This window comes from Manis javanica, chromosome 4 (assembly GCF_040802235.1).
Source record: "Manis javanica isolate MJ-LG chromosome 4, MJ_LKY, whole genome shotgun sequence".
NCBI lineage: Eukaryota > Metazoa > Chordata > Mammalia > Pholidota > Manidae > Manis > Manis javanica.
The window spans coordinates 162,287,888-162,308,542 of record NC_133159.1 but is presented as its reverse complement, the minus strand read 5'-3'; the positions used below and the strand labels follow the sequence as shown (position 1 = coordinate 162,308,542).

The 20,655-nt window shown below is 35.9% G+C and overlaps 1 protein-coding gene across 1 annotated transcript in view; it reads right to left on the bottom strand.

The window, feature by feature from the left end:
* LOC140848628 (serine/threonine-protein kinase TAO1-like) overlaps positions 1-18,601 on the bottom strand; it is a 53,822-nt gene extending 35,221 nt beyond the window's left edge. The window contains exons 1-7 of the mRNA XM_073232897.1: positions 18,590-18,601; positions 11,594-11,665; positions 8,914-9,015; positions 7,601-7,646; positions 6,950-7,046; positions 5,319-5,432; positions 2,783-2,874 (exon numbers count right to left, since the gene is read on the bottom strand). Coding sequence (XP_073088998.1) covers positions 2,783-2,874; positions 5,319-5,432; positions 6,950-7,046; positions 7,601-7,646; positions 8,914-9,015; positions 11,594-11,665; positions 18,590-18,601 — 535 coding nt within the window. The remainder of the gene's footprint in view (positions 1-2,782; positions 2,875-5,318; positions 5,433-6,949; positions 7,047-7,600; positions 7,647-8,913; positions 9,016-11,593; positions 11,666-18,589) is intronic.
* Between the last annotated feature and the right edge of the window lie 2,054 nt (positions 18,602-20,655).

Sequence of the window (20,655 nt, the reverse complement as noted above, 5' to 3'; positions counted from 1 at the left end):
CATGGCTCAGCAGGTGACATGGACACCTACTTTATACTGTCCTCCCAACAGCTTTAAGAATGAGTAGTTTGATCCAGGAAGGAGAAGGGATTACTGAAGAAATTCTTAATGAATAAAATAACTTGTTTCTACTGTGATTTATTAAAGTATTCAAAATTTCTAAGTGGTGTACCATCAATATATCAAACCAGAGTATGATTTTTGATCTGTCATTTACTATAAAGCTGAACATCTCTATTTAGTCAAAGAACACTGAACTTAGCTAAAAACCGTAGAGATTTACTAAATCTAGACTGCAGTAGCCTTCAGTGGATTCAAGGGATATTTTCCATTTCAAATACTTTTTTAATTGAAGTATCAATAATAGTCAATCTTATGTTGGTTTCAAGTATACAACACAGTGGTTCTACAGTCACCCATATTAAATCCTCACCCCTGCTACTGCAGTTACTGTCAACATAGGAAAATGTTACAGAGGCAGTGCTTATATTTTCCATGCTATTCTACTATCCTGGTGACCAGCTTATGACTGAAAATTTTTGTGCCCTTTTATTGCCCTCACCCTCAACTACTCACTCCAATCCCTCCCTCACAGTAACCACCAGTCACTACTCAGTGTCTATAAGTCTACTGCGATGGTGTTCCTTTTGTTTTGTGTTTAGATTCCACAAATAAGTGAAATCATATGGTATTTTGTCTCTGCCTGGCTTATTTCACTTAGCATAATACCCTCTAGGTTGATCCATGTCGTTGCAAATGGCAGGATTTCTTTTCTTCTTATGGCTGAATAATATTCCATTGTGTATATGTACCACCTCTTCTTTATCCACTTATCTACTGATGGACAGTTAGGCTGTTTCTATAACTTGGCTACTGTAATGCAACAATAAACAGAGCGGTGCATCCATCTTTTTGAATCAGGGATTTTCTTTTCTTCAGGTAAATTTCTGGAATTGGAATTACTGGGTCATATGGCATTTCTATTTTTAGTTTTTTTAGTAACCTTTCCACAGTGGCTGGTCCAATTTACATTCCCAACAAGAGGGTAGAAAGGTTCCCCTTTCTCCACATCCTTGCCAACACTTGTTTTTTCTTTTCTCTTGGACAGAGGCCATTCTAACCGGTCTGAGGTGATATACTATTGTCGTCTTAAGTTGCATTTCCCTGGTGATTAGTGATGTGGAGCATCTTTTCATTGTTGGCCTTCTGTATTTCAGCTTTGGGAAAATGTCTGTTCTGGTCTCTGCCCATATTTTAGTCGGGTTTTTTTTTTTTTTTTTTTTGGTGTTTAGTAGTATGAGTTCTTTATATATTTTGGATGTTAACCCTTAATAGGAAAAATCATTTACAAGTGTACTCTCCCACACTGTAGGTTACATTTTTGTTCTGTTGATGGTATCCTTTGCTGTACAGGAGCATTTTGGTTTCGTATATACTCCCACTTGGTCATTTGTTACTTTGTTTCCATTTCCTGAGCAGTTGTGTACAGGAAAAAACTGCTCACACTTATGTTTGAGAGATCTTTGCCTATGTTTTCGTCTAAGAGTTTTATGGTTACATGTCTTACATCTAGATCTTAGATCTACTTTGAGTTTACTTTTGTGTGTAGAGAGTCATAGACAGTAATCTAGCTTCTCTCTCTTGCATGTAGCCATCCAGTTTTGCCAAGATCAGCTGTTGAAGAGTCTGTCCTTTCACCATTGTATACTTATGGCCTAAGGATGCAGCACTCCAGTTTGAAAAAGACAGATGCACCCCTATGTTTATCACTGCACTATTTACAATAGCCAAGATATGGAAGCAACCTAAATGTCCATCAGTAGATGAATGGATAAAGAAGATGTGGTACCTATACACAATGGAATATTACTGAGCCATAAGGAAAAAACAGATCCTACCATTTGCAACAACATGGATGGAGCTAGAGGGTATTATGCTTAGTGAAATCAGCCAGGCGGAGAAAGACAAGGACCAAATGATTTCACTCACATGTGGAGTATAAGAACAAAGGAAAACTGAAGGAACAAAATAGCAGCAGAATCACAGAACCCAAGAATGGACTAACAGTTACCAAAGGGAAAGGGACTGGGGAGGATGGGTGGGAAGGGAGGGATAAGGGCGGGGAAAAAGAAAGAGGGAATTACGATTAGCATGTATAGTGCAAGGGGGGCACGGGGAGGGCTGTGCAACACAGAGCAGACAAGTAGTGATTTTACAGCATCTTACTACGGTGATGGACAGTGACTGTGAAGGGGTATGTGGGGGGGACTTGGTGAAGGGGGAAGCCTAGTAAACATAATGTTCTTCATGTAATTGTAGATTAATGATACCAAAAAAAAATCAAACTGTACAATAAGGTATGCAGCCTGATAATCTAATCCTCATACCTAACACAAAGTATTAAGTAACCTAAGTAGCGGTAAGTAATTCATGAATGCTTTAGAGACCCTTCAAAGATGGTAAATATATAACCACAGACATATTCTAGGTGTTTAACAAATACTCATTAAATGTTAGACACAGATACCTCAAAATTAATACCACAGTATAAACTATTTTAGACCTAATTTAATACAGCAAATGTAATATGCCTAAATTAACATATATATATATATATATATATATATATACACAAAATGCCAAATAACCAAAGTGACAACCTTGATAGATATATTGCTCCCCTTAAACACTGACATAAAAATAAAAATCTGTAATTTGGTACAGAAATTGAGATAAAACATTGATCAAAACTTACTACACAGTAATAAAGAGCAATGCTTACCTAGTTCAATGCATGTTATTCCAAGAGACCATATATCGACTTTGTTATCATATTGTTGTTCATTCCTCCCTAAAATTATTTCTGGGGCCATCCTAAAACATAAAATGTTACTTAAAGTTAAAAGAGAAAAGAAAAGTATACTGTTCTTTAAAAACGTAATGACCATCCACATGGAGAATCCCTGTGTGAATTCCAGATGATATATCTGGACATAAGAATTCTTATAACGGGAAATGCATTACAGGTTGTGAGGTAAATATTTACCATTGTGCACACAGTGTTAGACTTATTCTCACCATTTGTCATGATCAGGTACCAGCATCCTGGAGGAAAAACTCCCCAGAGCAGGGTTGTATTCTGCATCAGTTCAAGTTTGCAGATTGTAATATTGTATAGCATTTATGCCAGCAGTTCTCAAACATTTTGGTTTCAGCATCTTACTATAAAAGTCTAAATTTTGCTCGAAAGAGGGCATTTTATCACTGGCACTTGTTTTCTTGAAGTAAACAAACTCACTACATTTAGCTGAGAAAATATCTACCACAATAAGCAACAATGAATATGCAGTTTGTCGGTCTTTTTCGCAAATAAGAGTAGTGTTCTGTGATAAAAGTGGCTAGGACAGCCACTCATAACTAAAGAAACCATACAATTATTAACTTTGGAGGCGTCTTGGTTATAAAATGAAACGCTAATTCGCATCTTCAGCTAGACTCTAATGTTCTCACTGGTGCTTCACCTTATCCTTCCTTTGTACTTGTTAAGCACAGACAAACATTTAGAACAGTTTCTGACTGCTTAATAACATTGTCACCAGGCGTATGTGTGTTCCTGTGTGTAAAAGTATGTAAATACATAGTGCTGTGTTCCTAATATACCATATACAAATTAATACATATGTAACTTTCAATTGCCGGTAATAGAGGGCTTCTAATGCGTTAAGATGTTGAAGTAAGCTTGGGGAGTCACTAAGTTCAACAAAGTTAAAAAAGTAGTTTTGTTTTTAATGCACAACTTTCTAGCTCCTTTCTAGTATCTAATATTGATCACTGATTTGTAAAGAGGGGGACCATTAAGAAGCATTATTTGTCCAAAGAACCCTTTTTTTATACAGGGGAAGAGGATTCTATCTAAACTAGGGTTCTACATAAGAAATTTTTGGTCATACAGAACAGTAGTCTTCAAACTTTTTATTTTCTTACTTCCAATGAATTTATTTTAAAAATGTATCCGCTTGTACATTTTTGAGTTGGTATCCAAATTTTATAAACTTAATAGTTGCAAAGGATATAATGCACACATATGTATATACATTATTTTGTATATGTGCTTTACAGATATTTACAACTTGGAGCTGAGGACTTCACTCATTCAATTCATTAAAAACACTGCTGTATAATAACCTAATTAGCAAACCCAGTCTGCACGGTCATATCAACCATTCAAATCAGAATTATTTTCTGTCAGGAAATGCCAAACTTCATTTTTCATTGTAAATAACATGTTAGTGTGTCCTCAGGACAATTGTCCCAGTTATAAATGAGATCATTTTTTATTCCCTAGAAAAGAAGATGGGAGGAAGGATAATTGGGGAAAAGAAAGAGCAAGGAGCCAAAGGAACTGAGGAGAGATGACTGTGAAGACAGAAGGCCCCGTGTCAAAACTTGGTGTCCTAGCTCTTCAATATTTCTGATGCTATATATTCTAGATGTTACGTGTTCTCAAGTTGTCCCTCTGGTGATGGTTTGAGGCTTTTAATTCTCAGAGCAATGCATCACTCTACTATTCAGGATGGGTGAGAAGCCTTTCTTTAACAAACTGGGAGTTGGGAGATTTGAAACATAGGTGGAAAAGAAGATGCAGTAGACCTAAGACACTTCTCAGCATGTACAGAGAGAGGACATCTATGGAAGTTGAAGATGTGGAAAATTATTCCCTTCAGACTTGCTGCCATTAATATGGAATTATTTATGAATAAAATTAGATGATGTCTAGAAGTTGCTTCAAATAACTGGAGGTGGGAGGGAGGGCAAGAAGATCAAGTACACAGGGCAGCCAGGCCCTGGGGTAGTGCTGTTAGGCCGAGCTGACCGCTGTGTGAGCCTTCGTTATATTTTTGTCTATTTCCCTGTATACTAGAAATTCTCCACAATAAAAAATGAAAACAAAAAGTTCCTGATCAGCTACCAGTCTTCAGGGACTCTTATTCAGAAGATACTGACACACAGTAAATATAAATCTAAAGAAAATTTCCACTTAGCATTTCTATCTTCTCCCTTCTTAAACAATTAAATTTTTTCACTCCTACCCCCAATACATGATGTAGATGATAACAGGAAAGAACCGTAGGGGGACAAATGATACAATAGGAGGTACAAGGGCAGCGCTCCAAATCTGTATCTGAAACTACAGTGCTTAGAGGAATATCTAAAGCAGCCCTGTATTTCCAAGAGAAACATAAAGCACCTGATAAAAGGACAAGCACACACTGCCTATTTCAATTATGAGGATCAATACCAGATAGGACTACGCTTACCAATGCGGCGTCCCCACAAAAGACTTGGCAGAAGAGGCCATGGAAGCAAATCCAAAGTCAGCAAGTTTCGCCTGGCCTCCTGGTGTCAGAAGGATATTTCCTCCTTTGACGTCTCTGGGTTTAAGGAACACAGAAAATTATTTGTCTTTCCTTTGTAAGATTCTACTGAAAATGATAAAGATCATATAAAAATGTATAAAAGAGGGAAGGAGAAATCAGAATCATTAAGGCCTTGGGTAATCTCTCAGTTGGGATAACGAGAGCTAAGATCCCAACTAAGAAATGAGATACACAGAATTCCTCTAAGTATATAGTAACAAGTTTCTAAAAGAGAAGATAAAATACCAGTAGAAAAAGAAGAAAAAAATTAGCTAATTAATAGTACATACTCGATATTTGAGTGCCTGTTTATTGGTACAAGTAATGGTTTAAAAAATTTAGCTGAACATTCTTATATGATTGTAAGATTTCTGAGTATACCCTTAACAATAAAATGGAGTAAGAAGAACCTGATGCCCCAAATTTGTTTTTTTTTTAATTACTCATATCATTCCAAATTTTAGCATAGTTCTCCTACCTAAATATGAAATGAAAACTGAAACCCATGGGTAAGGTAATATCAATGATCCCAAATTTACTTTTAAGCTCTTTTCTAAATCAGCAACGTACATGTGAACTAAGAAAATTATAATGGGATTGCATGCCCAATGGGCACCATAACATTCAAAAAGAAAGAACTTTCTAAGCACTTGTCAATTCATACTATACAGAATTATAATGGATGTAATATTAAGTTAATCTATTTTCTTCCATTTGTTTTTATAGAAAATGGAAGGTTCTTTGAAGTTGAGAAGACCTTAGGTTCTGCTTCCAACTCTTTCATTCTCTTATTTACTATGCATGTGGATTTTTCTCTTGGACCTTACTATCCTCATCTAAAAAACTGATACCCATTAATTTGCACTGACTCTACTATATAAGTTTACTATGTATTGTCTGGTTCACATAGATAATTTAAAAAATGCTAGCTTCCTTCTAAAAACAGGCAAAACCAATACCAATGCTAAAAATGTAGTTTATGATGGTTTAATCTTTAAATTACTATCCGTTATCAAGGATTATCTCAAAAGTACAGAATGCTAGTAGCTTTCACTTGTCTGTCATGGAATCAATGGAACAAATCCGGCATTAGGAGTCACCAGGAGGACAAAAGATCTAGGTTAGTTCTAGTCTAATCTATCTTGCTTCATAGGCTTTGAGAAGTGAGTCACAAATTGGGGCATCAGTTTCTGCATCTGTAAAATGAAACAAGTAAGAATACATAATCCCTATCGTCTTTTCCACTTCACAAATTAAACTTTTCTATAATTAAATTTCTATCACAAATCTCTAAAGTGCACATACTTTGGAAAGCCCAGCAGCATGTGTAGAAAAAGATAAAAATTATTCTCAACCAAGAGATCAAATAAATTAGTATATTCATTTTAAGACACGGATAACCTAAAAAAATATGAGTTTGTAAAACTCCAGAATACTTTTATTTAGCTAAAACCAACAAAGCTTTCAGGATTAATAAATTCTAGGTCTGATAAATTTGCTTATTAATGTATGGTAATTTTTAAGGTACTTACCTATGGATCATGGCACGGGAATGTAAGTAGGCTAATCCCCGAAGAGCACCATGTATAATTGCTGCTATTTCCATTTCTTGTAATGGCTTTTGGTAAACTTGAAATAAGATTTTATTTGAAAATAATTATTCTATAGAACATTTCTATTTTAAAATATATATACACATATCTAATATATGGGCAAATTTAAAAAAGCAACATTTAGCAAGAAGGAATTTTTTGCTTTCCAAGATAATAAAACAAAGCAATTGAACTTAATAAGTGCACAGTTGTGCCTAGTTATTAGAGTTCACAGCCAATTTTCCTCTAAGTTAACATTTAACAATTATTTCACGATTATAAAAACAATGAAAGAGCTTTCCCTTTTTATATTCCTACATATCTTCATTCTGAACAGAAGGAACAAATTAAGTTTAATGATAAAGAATACAGAAAAATGCCTGTTAAATCACAATGAAAGAAAACTCATCTGTTATGCTAAAACGTAGTATTTAATGAGGACAGTGCATAGCACGCTGAGAGTCTAGAAAACACAAAGGTTTTTACTCTTCCTGGAAAGTTTTAATATTATTTAAAAAAATCTCTCAGTGAATGAATTCTCATTTTATTATACTAATACTTTTCTTTTCTCAATAAATGAAGGAGGCTTACCTTTCAGCAAACCTGAAGCAGATCCTAAACAATATTCCATTACAAGCTACAGGGGAAAAAAATGATAAAAAACATTAAAATACACTCTTAAAATAAAAAGATTCTATATGAGATAAAATAAATTCACCAAGGAGATCGAGAAGATAGTTTGAAGTGAAACAAACTCTAGTTATTAATTACCTTTAAATATAACTATACATTTTGGAACTTGTTAAATGCATACATGAAGTTAAGCCAATGCTACATTAATATTTTATAATGCCGACCTATAACTGCTTGTAGAAGATGTGTGTTTCATGTAATTACTAACTAAAGCTATAAAGGAATATACATATTCCATTCATATTAACCTATAGTAGCAATACTGGTATTGTTAGGAAGCAGAAAGTCGTCCTCTGGTTCTATATATACCAAGTTTGGGTTACCGTTTAAATCTTTCCTATAAAGCAAACACAGAGCACCTCGTATGTGCAGGTATGTTATATATATTAACTAATTTAATCCTCATAACCACCTCTGGAAGGAGACCCTATTATCATCCTTGTTTGACAGATGGAGAAACTTGGAAGACAGAGAGGCAGCCTGCGCTCTCTGCCACTGTTTGTGCTTCAACCACAGCCTCAAATTAGGAGTACCATCACCACCAAATTAAAGCAAACATTGCAAATCTAAATAAATCTAAGTTCTGTATACTAAAATGATAATCAGCTGTAGCTTATTAAAAATAAAAGGTCATTCCTGTTTAAAGAAAATTTAGCCTTTCTCTGAAAAGACATAATTACTGTGCCTATACCGTTGTAAGATTACTACCTTATCTTAGTTTCAACAATGGGGCAAAATTAATTTCCAGTTTCTGCAATAAAATGTCCCAATTTTCTACCTTTAGTATTATTCAGCCAAAGAATCACAATCAGTTCAGATTTCACCAGGATTCACCACCAATATTCCAACCAAGGTGCTTGTGGTTAAATAGCTTACAATACATTTATGTCAAAAATATATGCTGATTTTCATCCTTTGATAGGATTGTTCTCACACAAATGTTTGATAAAGCATTTGAAGAATGAAACCGCTAACACACATCAGAACATTCTCCCGTGCACGTAACGGTCAGCTGAATCTCTGTAGTCAACTGGCAAAAGTTCTATTCTCTCTCACTGCCTGAGAGTTTCAGGAAAAGCTGCTCCTTTCTCAGTGTGAACTGACATTTCAAGGTGTTTGTGCGTGGCTTTACACAACTATTTTGAGACATTTTCGAATTAATCATAAACCAAACCTACTAAAATTCCAGCAAGGGGAGAGCAGATACCCACCCATGCTCGGTGCTCACGTAAATAGCAGCCTTTGTATTCTACGATGTTGGGATGTTTCAATGTTCGGAGAAACCTGACTTCCTTAATAATACCCTGCCATCTCTGTGGGGAGAAAAAAAAGAATAAAGGAAAGAATTAGGAACAGTTGCCTTTCCTTAGAAAACTATATAAGTACAAAAGTAATTATTAGATTAAAAAGTTAACAAGAACATACAACTTTGCTTCATTTGTAATATTTAAATGTCAAACTCCTATATTTTAAAGAAATTACATTCATATAGTTTACAACTCAATAACATAAAATTCATTCCAGGTAGTACATATTTTCATTTTCATAAAATTTATTATCAATGAGTCTTATAAAAATTTTACAACCACACACCAAGCCTGTTGAAAGCTATATACTACATATAGTGGTTTTCCTTCAAAATTTCAACCTCCCCCTTCTTTTTTGCAGCTTTATTGTTGTATAATTTACATACCTTAAAGTTCAGCTGTTGTGGTTTTGGCTTATATTGTCTACCAAATGTTAAGTTTTTTCTGCTGTTTAAACTCAAATCAACTAATTACCTAAATTCCTAAGTGCTCATATTCTAAAATGCTAGCGAACACTTAGGTTATAACAGAGGGAAGTTCACAGAAAAACCAAGCAGCATGGAAACATTTTCCTACAGGATTTCACGAAGAGCCTTCCCACTGACGCCTACTAGTAAATAACAGATAAACCTTCAGCAATAAAAGCTACTCTATGACAACTTCAGAAACTTAGGCCATGTCCTAAATACAGTTACTTGTCAGAAGCAGTCAGGGAACTCTGAAAACACAGGTACTTGGGTCCACACCCAGAGACTCTGGAGGCTTAGGAGATGGGGGATGGGAACGTGGAATCTGTTTTTTGTTCTTGTTTCACTTTTTCCAGGCTTTACCGCTGACTTGTATCATACTTCTAAAGGTAGGGGAACTAGAATACAGAACTTTAAAAAATGTTTTGCACTAGAATTTAAGATCCTATATCTCCTATGTTATTTCATAAGCCCTCAAGAAAATATACCAAGATATTCACCGTGTAAAATGTGTAGGCTGTAAGATGCTAACTTCAGAAAGTGTCATAGGGGCTTTACATTTCAAAATTGAGTGCTCTGGGAGGCAAACTCTCAAAACAAAACCAAGCTAAAACCTGTATTCTTCAATGAAAAAAAAACTTCCAGGAAGGATACACTATTAGATGAGAGAAGATGATGCCCTAGGTGAAACTTTTTGTTCTAGGCATGACTAATTAAACAGACTCCAACACAAGTCTGCTATGAAAGCTGGTTTTAAAGTTATACTGTAGAATGGCAAATAAAATTAAACTTGTAAAAAATGGAGGTTTTTTTAGGGGTTTTAGAAATTATTAGAGTTTTTTTAGGTATCGACATGATGAAACAGTGATCAACCGCAACAGTGTTATCATACCCATAAGTATGATTATCACAAAAAAACAATATTTACCACAAAACAGAGATTACAGAAATGTAGAAAGCCAAAACCTTTAAAAATTAAAGACTGATCTAGCATTTCTACCTCTGGGCATATACCTATGTGCATAGCAGCATTATTCACAACAACCAAGGGGTAGAAGCAACTTAGTGTCCATTAACAGATGGTAGATGGACAAACTGTGGTGTTTTTACACACACACACACACACAGGAATATTATTCAGCTTTTAAAAAGAAAGGTAATTCTGACACACTACAACATAGATGAACTTTCAGGAAACTATATTAAGTGAAACAAGCCAGTCACAAAAGGACAAATAGTGCATAATTTCAATTACTTGAGATACCTAAAGTAGTCAAATTGATAGAGACAGAAAGAGGAGAGGTGATCTCCAAGGGCTGCGGGGAGGGGGGAATGAGGTGTTATTGTTTGATGGGTGCAGAATATCACTTTTGCAAAATGAAAGAATTCTGGAGATGAATGGTGGTGATGGTTGCACAGCAATGTGACTGTCCTTAACACTACTGAACCTACACTTGAAGTGGTTAAGATGGTAAATTTGTTTTGTGTACTTTATCACAATTAAAAATAAATAAAATTTTTAAAGAATTAAAGAAAGACAAAGAGAACAGACTTAGAAAGTAATTTTATAAACTTATGCAATTAAGGAAGAACTAATCAGAATACTGATGAACTAAAGTACATGCAATACAGTATCAGTAATTTTATTTTTTCAGATTATTACCCACTGCCTTATTTTTCAGACTAGATATATTGCTGCTGATGGTTATTTGCAACAGCCGTTAAATAATTTCTCAACCATTAAAAATTTATATCCAGTATACTTACTGTTAAATGTACCTTATTCTAGTTTACTTTCTCAGACATGATAATCCCTCTATTATAGAATAATCTGCTAAACAACAATTTAAAAAATTAAACTCATGTCAGCAGCACATATCTAAAAAAATTAAGAGTAAGGGACGCAGTTGGGAGGTTTCTGGGATGTCATGAATGTTGTTTATGGCTCTAGGTACAGGTTAAATGGGCACACTGAGTCTGTGGAAGAAAATTCACTGAGATAAATCTTAGTATTTGTATATTTTTCAACATTTTTTGAAAAAATTCCCACCTATCCCCAATTAAAAATGGTATGGCTTTCTTTAACATGCCAATACAAACATATATATTTCACCTACCTCCATAGCCTTCTTTCCACTGAAAGGTATTCTCTTGATAGCCACCGCGTCATTGGTGTGCACATCTCGTGCCTAAAAAAGACAGAAGATCACTGTAAAACCTAACATTTATAAACTACCATGTCCAAAAAGATACCAAAACTGCTTTTAAAGAACATTAAAAACATAAGTAGCAAAAAGCATATCAAATTATCAAGGAACTGGTACTTTAGAAATAAAAATAATGCATGTTTATCTTTGAATGAGCTAGTTGAGAGGAAAAATATAGAAATTTGAACAGAACTATAAACAAACAAAAAATGACTAGTACAAGTCTATGCTAGGCCTGTAAATGTCAAAATTTCAATGAAATGGATAATTCTCTAGGAAAGAACTACTAACATTGATCTAGAGAAGAAAATCTGCGTAAAACAGTGGTGGAAGATTGAAAAGAATACTAATCATCTTTAAAATAGTTGTGAGGGGAGCAGTTTCACCAGGGGAACTTCCCAGGATAAAAGGGGAGGGAAAGGAAAGCTGTCCCACTAATCGTATGGAGGCGGTCTGACCCAGCAACTAAACCCTCACAAGCAGCACAAAATAGAAAGTCAGGGACCAATCTGACTTACAAATGTAGACAAGGGAACTCTAAATAAAAATTGAAAACCAAATATTACAGGGCATTAAAAGAATATTTCATTTGGATAAAATTTATTACCACGGAAATGCAAAATTTTGATAGAGGAAAACATTTCATAATTTGCCATATTTTTTTTTACAAATCAAAGGGGGAAAATATATACTTATACATAGAAATGCTGAAAACGCAGAAAGAGCCCAACTCTAAATGTATTTAATGCAGGGAAGACCGAACTCTTAGAAAACCCACATGGGAAAGGTAATTCCTCAACACGATAAATCATGCCTATTGTAAACAACTATTAACTAGAATTAAGACAAGACAGCTAAAATGCTATCACCATTACTATTTACCACTGTGGTGGAATTTTGATAAAAAAATAACAGCATAACAGAAACATGAAAGTTAACTCTTTAGAAAGTAAGAGCCAAATTCTCATTATGTGTTTAAAAAAAAAGATGCTGTGTAAAGAAGGCACAAGAGGATAGCTGCAAAACATTTCAAATGAGTTCAGTAAAAAGGGTTAATCCTCTCTAGACATCTGTGGAAGAATTCAGTGTATTTAAGGTACCCATTAAAATGAAAATACTAAATCTGTAACACTACCAAAAAATTAAACATCCACACAAACTTGTTGCTGAGGGGAAAAAAAAGCAATCTTAATAGGAAGAAATAATGAATGAATAATCATGAAATGTCTGTATGGGACTTTACGTAAGTCAGTGTTTTGCAATATTTGATTCAATAGCAATGTAAGTCATAAAACTGCTCAAGTAGTGTAAACAACATGGAAATTAAAGCCGAATATCTTTCCCTTTTTTCAGTAATCTAAGAAGCTCAATAAATAAAATGATCTCTTTTTATATACACCTAATGCAAGTGACTCTAAAATAGACTACTGCGTATGTCTTTTTGTACTCCTGATTTTTACTCTGCCAGGACTGGATATTAAATAAATGCTGGTCACTGACGTTAAGCCTTTAACACTTACAAAGAACACTGCTCCAAAGCCTCCCTGGGAAACTTTTTTGAAATCTGTGAAGCGCTTCTCTGGATCTTCTTTGGAGAAGAGCTCTGCAATCTCAGGGTCCTTCAGGCTCTGTGCTAGGATAGTTGACGACATCCTGCTGGGCAGTCAGCTGTCTGATTCTAATTTTATGCTGCTCTCCCAGTCCTTGGGAAATCGGTATGAATGAAGCCACGGTGGCATAAGGAATTGTAGAGAAATGAGAAAAGAAAAAAGGAAAAAGCAAAAGTTGCTAAGAATAATTAGTATATCATTTTCTGACTACATATATAAAATTATCTTAGACGTGGAATTTCACTGAAAAAGTGTTGCCTACTAGCGCAGGAGTCTTAAACCCGGCTCATCATCACAATCACCCGTGCTGCTTTAAAAAAAAAGATTCCCACTATACATAGTATCTAAGTACATACTATACACACACTTCTAAAAATCAGATAAATCTATATGTACTGGAAGGCTTTCTGTATCAGTACTTAAAGATTTATCAAACTCTGATGCAATAAGCTCATCAGCAAAAGAGATAATATAGTAGGAAGACCATTAAAAACGTGCCCAACAACTCAAAATGTACCCATAATATGTTTCTAACAACAGGAAGATTCCCATCTATCAATGACCTTCAAATGCAAGAAAATAGATAATAGATTTGATTCAGTAAGATTTCTTTTCCTTTCAGACACCACATGGTCGTGTGTAATCAACTCTAACACAGACATTCCTAAGAAAAATGCAATGGAAGAAAATAATGAATTTAACATAGATAGATAACTGTTTCCTCCATAACCTGATTCATATTAAAATATGGCCTTATCAAATCTGCTTCATTATGTAAGGTGATACTCTACAGAATTCCCTGGTGATTCTGGTGTCAGTTCCTTTATGTCAGATTACCAAATTTCAAAAATGGCGGCTATAAATGACAGGCTTCAGAACCGGGTTCTGGAACGACACTGCCTAGATAGGAATCCTGACAACAATTATTTGCCAACTATGAACTTGGGTAGCCTCATTTCCCAAATCTATAAAATGAAGGAAATAACCTACCTCCCAGCGTAGCTGCGAGGGTCACATGAGGCAATGAATGCTAAGTGCAGACCAGCACTCAGGAGCAGCAGGCAGCACACTGAATGTCAGTTATCAGGACCTCCCGGAATTCACCAATTGAAATTAAAAACTCCAAAAATTGATTTCATTGAACTCATAAGGGAAAATAAAGCTCTAGCCAGTTTTTTCCATGCCCAAAGCATATTTTTTAAACTTTTGAATGCTTTTAATGTTATTAAATTTCAAAAATTTTTTAAACGACAGAGAATTTTTTGAGCCTGTCTCATTTTTAGTGAAGTCAACTGAACCAATCATAATGCTTGTTACTAATTTTCTAACAACATAAAACACATTTACATATCTTTTGTCCTGCCCTAAATTAATACTACATTGCAGTAAAAATTCAAATTACTAGTTTGTATTCCTTTTCTAACATTTTCGAGACTGCACCATATTCTTCACTTCTACCAATCACTCTGCTCTGGAAGACAGCTCCCTGGAACAATGCTTCAATTGCAATTCTTCCAAGAATATGTGACCACAGGACAGTCATTTAACTTATCACTCCTAAAATGAGCAGATCGAACTAAATTCTATATAAACTGTTCCTATTCAATTTACACAGCTGTGAAAAACAGCCTTCTATGTACCTAAGAGCTTATTTAAGAACTTTGAATGATCAAATTATAGTACCTTTATTACAAGCATGACTTATATGAAATTTTGTAAAAATTTTGAAAAGAGAGACAAAACATTGCAAAAAATGAATACATCCTTAGAAACTTGTGGGACAGTATCAAATTGTCTAAATTTCATATTATAGGTGCTATATAAAGGAAAAGAAAATTTTATTTTTTTAGAAAAAGAATTCTTACTAAAAGCAGAAAAGATCCCAGATCTGACAAAAACATAAATTAAGATATTCAAGATGCTCAGCAAGCCCAAACAGAGCAAATTCAAAGAGTTTAGGCCTAATAAGGCCGAAATTCAAAATCAATAACAAACACTTAGGTCTGATAAGGCCTAAACATGTCCTAATGCTAAAAAACAAAGATAAGCTAAAACTTGAATGATCACAGAAGTCTTATAAACTACAATGGAGGCCACAGAATGTTCAATAATATCTTTGAAGTGAGAAAGGAAAGGAAATGCCAACCCAGAAGAGAATCATTTATCTAAGCAAAAGTTTTGTGGAATGAATACAAAAATAATAGAGAGAGAGAGAGAGAGTTAGATGATGGAAAGCTAAGAGAATCTGACCTCCATTAAGGGAAATGTAAAATATTAAACAAAAGAAAGCTAAAGGCTATATATTACTACCACATGAAATATTCAGAACTTCAGAGCTAACAAAATTACAAGGAGTAAAAAGGGACATTACATAATATTATGATTTCATTCATCAAATTCCAAATGTATACTCACCTGACAAAAGAGCTTCAAATTACACGAAGCAAAAATTGATACAACTGAAAAGAGAAGAGTCTGTAACTGGAACACCACCACCATAGACCAACACTACCAACCAACAGGTCCTAATGACATTCCAGTATGTAGCCTGGCCACAGAATGCACAGTCTCCTCAAGTGTGCATTATGACATACACTGTGAGATCACATACTGGGTCATAAAATAAATCTTAACAGGTGAAAAAATTTCAATTCATACAAAATGTTTTCTGATAAAAGGGTAATAAACTTAAAATCAGTAACAAAAACAGTTAAAAAAAACAGGACCTCAAGTGTGGAAATTAAATACACCTCGAGGCAACCCATGGGTCAATAAAGGCATTCCAAGGACAAAGAGAAAATAATATGGATGCGAACACAAGGGACCCAAGGAAGACCACACCAAAACGTGTACTAATTAAAATGGCAAAGATCAAGGATAAGGACAGACTATTAAAAGCAACCAGAGAGAGTAAACAGATCACACACAAAGGAAAACCCATCAGGCTATCATCAGCCTTCCCAGCAGAAACCTTACGGGCCAGAACAGAGTGGCATGATATATTTAATAAGAGAATTGACCTCCCACAAACCGTCTCTACAGTGTATTCTGGAGGGACTCCTATAGATGGAAGTGTTCCTAAGGTGAAATAGCTGTCACCAGAGGTAATAAAAATGTACAGAGAAAGAGTACAGAATGCGATACCCAATATATAAAGAGTGGAGGAGGAAGAAAAGGAGGGAAAAAAAAAAAAAAAAGAACCTTTAGCTTGTGTGTGTAATAGCACACTAAGTGAGTTACATTAGACTCTTAGATAGTAAGGATGTTACCCTTGAACATTTGGTCACCACGAATCTAAAGCCTGCAATAGCAGTAAGTACATACCTATCCATAAGCACCCTAAATGTAAATGGTCTGAATGCACCTGCACAAACATGACTCAGAAATGACACGATCATATTCAAAATGGCCAGAATAAAATCCAAAATTTACTGCACATGCTAAAACAAACAACACACACATACACACGCCACTGGAGAATGTGACAAATTCTCAAGGAAAAGGAGGGACAGATGCCTATTTTGAGATGCCTCATGTTGTAATTATCACATAAAGACTTTATAGCTGTTATTATAACCATACTAATGTGGTAATGCTTAATACTCTTAAAAATTGGAAACACTAAACTTCTAGCAGAAAAATAAAAACTATAAAGAAAAGATCCACGTCGAGAAAATTAGAACTGAAAAATATAATTACCAAAAATGACAAAAGATATTGCATGGGCTCAACCACTGAACAGAGATGATAGAAGGGTGTGTAAACTTGAAGATAACAGAGCAGCAGAAATGATCTACACTGAAGAAAAGACAGGAAAAAACACTGGAAAAAATGAATACATCCTTAGAAACTTGTGGGACAGTATCAAATTGTCTAAATTTCACATTATAGGTGTTCTATAAAAGAAAAGAAAATATTATTTTTTAGATAAAACAATTCTCACTGAGAGCAGAAAAGATCTCAGCTTTGACAAAAACATAAATTTAGAGATTCAAGATGCTCAGCAAGCCCCAAACAGAGCAAATTCAAAGGGTTTAGGCCCAATAAGGCGTAAACTCAAAATCAGTAACAGTTAGGCCTGATAAGCCTAAACATGTCCTAATGCTAAAAAGCAAAGATAAACTGAAATTTGAATGATCACAGAATTCTCATAAAATACAGTGGAGGCCACAGAATGTTCAATAGTATCTTTAAAGTGAGGAAAGTAAAGAACTGCCAACCCAGAAGAGAATCCTTTATCTAAGCAAAAGTTTTGTGGAATGAATACAAAAATAATAGAGGGGGGCGGTGGTGAGAGAGAGAGAGAGAGAGACTTAGATGATGGAAAGCTAAGAGAATCTGACCTCCATTAAGGGAAATGTAAAATATTAAACAAAAGAAAGCTAAAGGCTATATATTACTACCACACGAAATATTCAGAACTTCAGAGCTAACAAAATTACAAGGAGTAAAAAGGGACATTACATAATATTATGATTTCATTCATCAAATTCCAAATGTATACTCACCTGACAAAAGAGCTTCAAATTACACGAAGCAAAAATTGATACAACTGAAAAGAGAAGAGTCTGTAACTGGAACACCACCACCATAGACCAACACTACCAACCAACAGGTCCTGATGACATTCCAGTATGTATCCTGGCCACTGAATGTACAGTCTCCTCAAGTGTGCATTATGACATACACTGTGAGATCATATACTGGGTCATAAAACTAATCTTACTTAACAAGTGAAAAGATTTCAATTCATACAAAATGTTTTCTGGTAAGAAGGTAATTAACTTAAAATCAGTAACAAAACCGTTAAAAAAAAAAAAAAACAGGACCTCAAGTGTGGAAATGAAATACACCTCGAGGTAACCCACGAGTCAATAAAGACATTTCAGGGGCAAAGAGAAAATAATATGAATCCGAACACAAGGGACCCAAGGAAGACCACACCAAAACATGTACTAATTAAAATGGCAAAGATCAAGGATAAGGACAGTCTATTAAAAGCAGCCAGAGAGAGTGGTTGCCCTACAGCAAGCTACCGAGACCTCTCTGCACCTCTGTATCCTTATGTGTAAAATATGTAAATACTATCTGTACCTATTTCAGATGATTTTGAGTACTACATGAGGTACTACACATAACAGAAAGCATCAGAAAGGTATCTAACATGCAGGAAGCTCTTTAAAAGTGTTTGTGAGTCTCATTAGTACAACAGGTGGACTTTAGGTGCAAAAATAGAGTCTATCAAGGAATGATGTTTGATTTCACCACTTGAAATTTCAGTTCTTTGTACATAAACCTTCAAGGGCATCTTCCGGAAATGTTATGCTTTGCTGAATGTTTGCATTCAAAATGAGAGTATTCAAGAATAGCGGAGGAATTGCAATCCGGGCGCACAAGCTATGAGGATCCACAAGCCGATCCAAGGAGACGAAGGGAAGGTCAGCTTTTCCTAGGTTTTAGGAGGAGTTCCAGGGTGGTGGCGGTTTCTCCTTGGCTCGGAGCAGCGGGTTAAGGCGTTGCCGGTGCGGCAAGGAGGCGTCCCCGTCCTCCGCCTCCTCCGGAGGCAGGAGATAAAGTTCCTGTGTGAAACTTTATCAAAGTTTCCTCCCTTTGTCAAAATAATTCCCATCTTCCTTCTTCCTGCTGGTTGTGTAGACTTGCGGACTGCGACTCGAGGGCTCCGTGGGTGAGAGCTCCGACTTTCAGGGGTTCCCCGCTCCATCTGCAGCGAGGTTTCCCTTCTCTTATTTTCAACATCAACAGCAGACAAGGCCATTCTGTGGCCGTGAACGGATCAAGACAGACACAAGACCAGTCCGTAGTCACATCCGAATTCAGGCAAGAAAGAAAATGGCCCAAACAACAAAATCTACCAAACACTCACTCCCTGTATGCTGTCCAATGACAGCTTTGGCCTCGCGCGACCCCTCCCCTCCTTCTGGGTAAGATTTATTCAGCTACCCAGTCACAGAATTACCTACCCCCAAGTGCCTGAGAGCCCCTGGTAGGGGAAGAGAAATATCTTTTCCCTTTTACCCTTCTAGGTTGTGGGAGGCTGGGGCTTCGTAACAAAAGACAGGTTAACAGGAGAAAGACAAACTGATTAGCGTTGTACATACTCAGGGATGAGTAACTCAGATATGTATATATGTATATATAGCCTTATACAAACAAAGAAACCAACCGACCCAGTAACTGTCCGGAGAAGTGACAAGACAAAGGAACAGGACTTTTGAGCTCCTAGGGTGGCGAACTGTGGGAGGGAAGACGTAAGAAGATGAGGACTAGTCAGTAAAGTTTGTTACGTAGAGTCCCCTGGTGCCAGTCTCTGGGCTCATAAGGGTTCTAGGGTTGCCAGTGATTGTTTAACTTCTGTGCCAACTTTTGCCCTGCTTTTAGGCAAATGGCGGGGAGGGAGGGCAGAGAGCTAGCTTTTCTCCTATCTGCTTCAGCTCAAAATAATCCTTAGGCCAAAGCGGCATTTTCCCGGGGGGTGGCAAAATCTGCGAGCCTTCACATCCAGAGAAAGGCCCCTCTTACTTAAACTCTCCCAACCCTCCCCCGCCCAACACAAGCCCGCATCCTGTATATAATGAGCCATTCCTGACCCCCTCTCACGGAGATGCCCCACGGTTCGCCATGGCGTCGGTCCTCTCATTTTGCAGCAAGAGAGAAACGCAACCCGTTTCTCTGTGGGCGTGTTCCCTGGAGGTCTTTGGTGTCGACAAGTTCTTAAGAGGGTCCTCGCTGTTGGGGCGCAAAATGGAATGAGTTTTATTCTGTTTAAAAAGCCAGACATTTACAGATAGAAGAACGGCTCAAAAAAAGGAAGAAGAAAAGGAAAGAAAGGAGAGAGAGAGAGAGAGAGAGAGAGAGAGAGAGAGAGAGAGAGAGAGAGAGAAAGAAAGAGAGAGAAAGAAAAAGAGAAAGAGAGAAAGGAAGAAAGAAACAAGAAAAGAAAGAAAGAAAGAAGAAAGAATGAAAAAAAGAAAGAAAGAAGAAAGAAAGAAAGGAAAGGAAGGAAGGAAGGAAGGAAGGAAGGAAGGAAGGAAGGAAGGAAGGAAGGAAGGAAGGAAAGAAGAAAGAAAAAGAAGAAAGAAAGAGAGAAAGAAAGAAAGAAAGAAAGAAAGAAAAGAAAGAAAGAGAGAAAGAGAGAAAGAAAGAAAGAGAAAGAAAAAGAAAAGAAAGAAAGAAAGAAAGAAAGAAAGAAAGAAAGAAAGAAAGAAAAAAAAAAAAAAAGAAAGAAAGAAAGAAAGAAAGAAAGAAAAAGAAAGGAAAGAAAAGAAAAGAAGAAAGAAAGAAAGAAAACACTTAGGGAGAGGAAAGGGTTGCTGAGCTCATCTCTTTAAAAACACTTCTTCC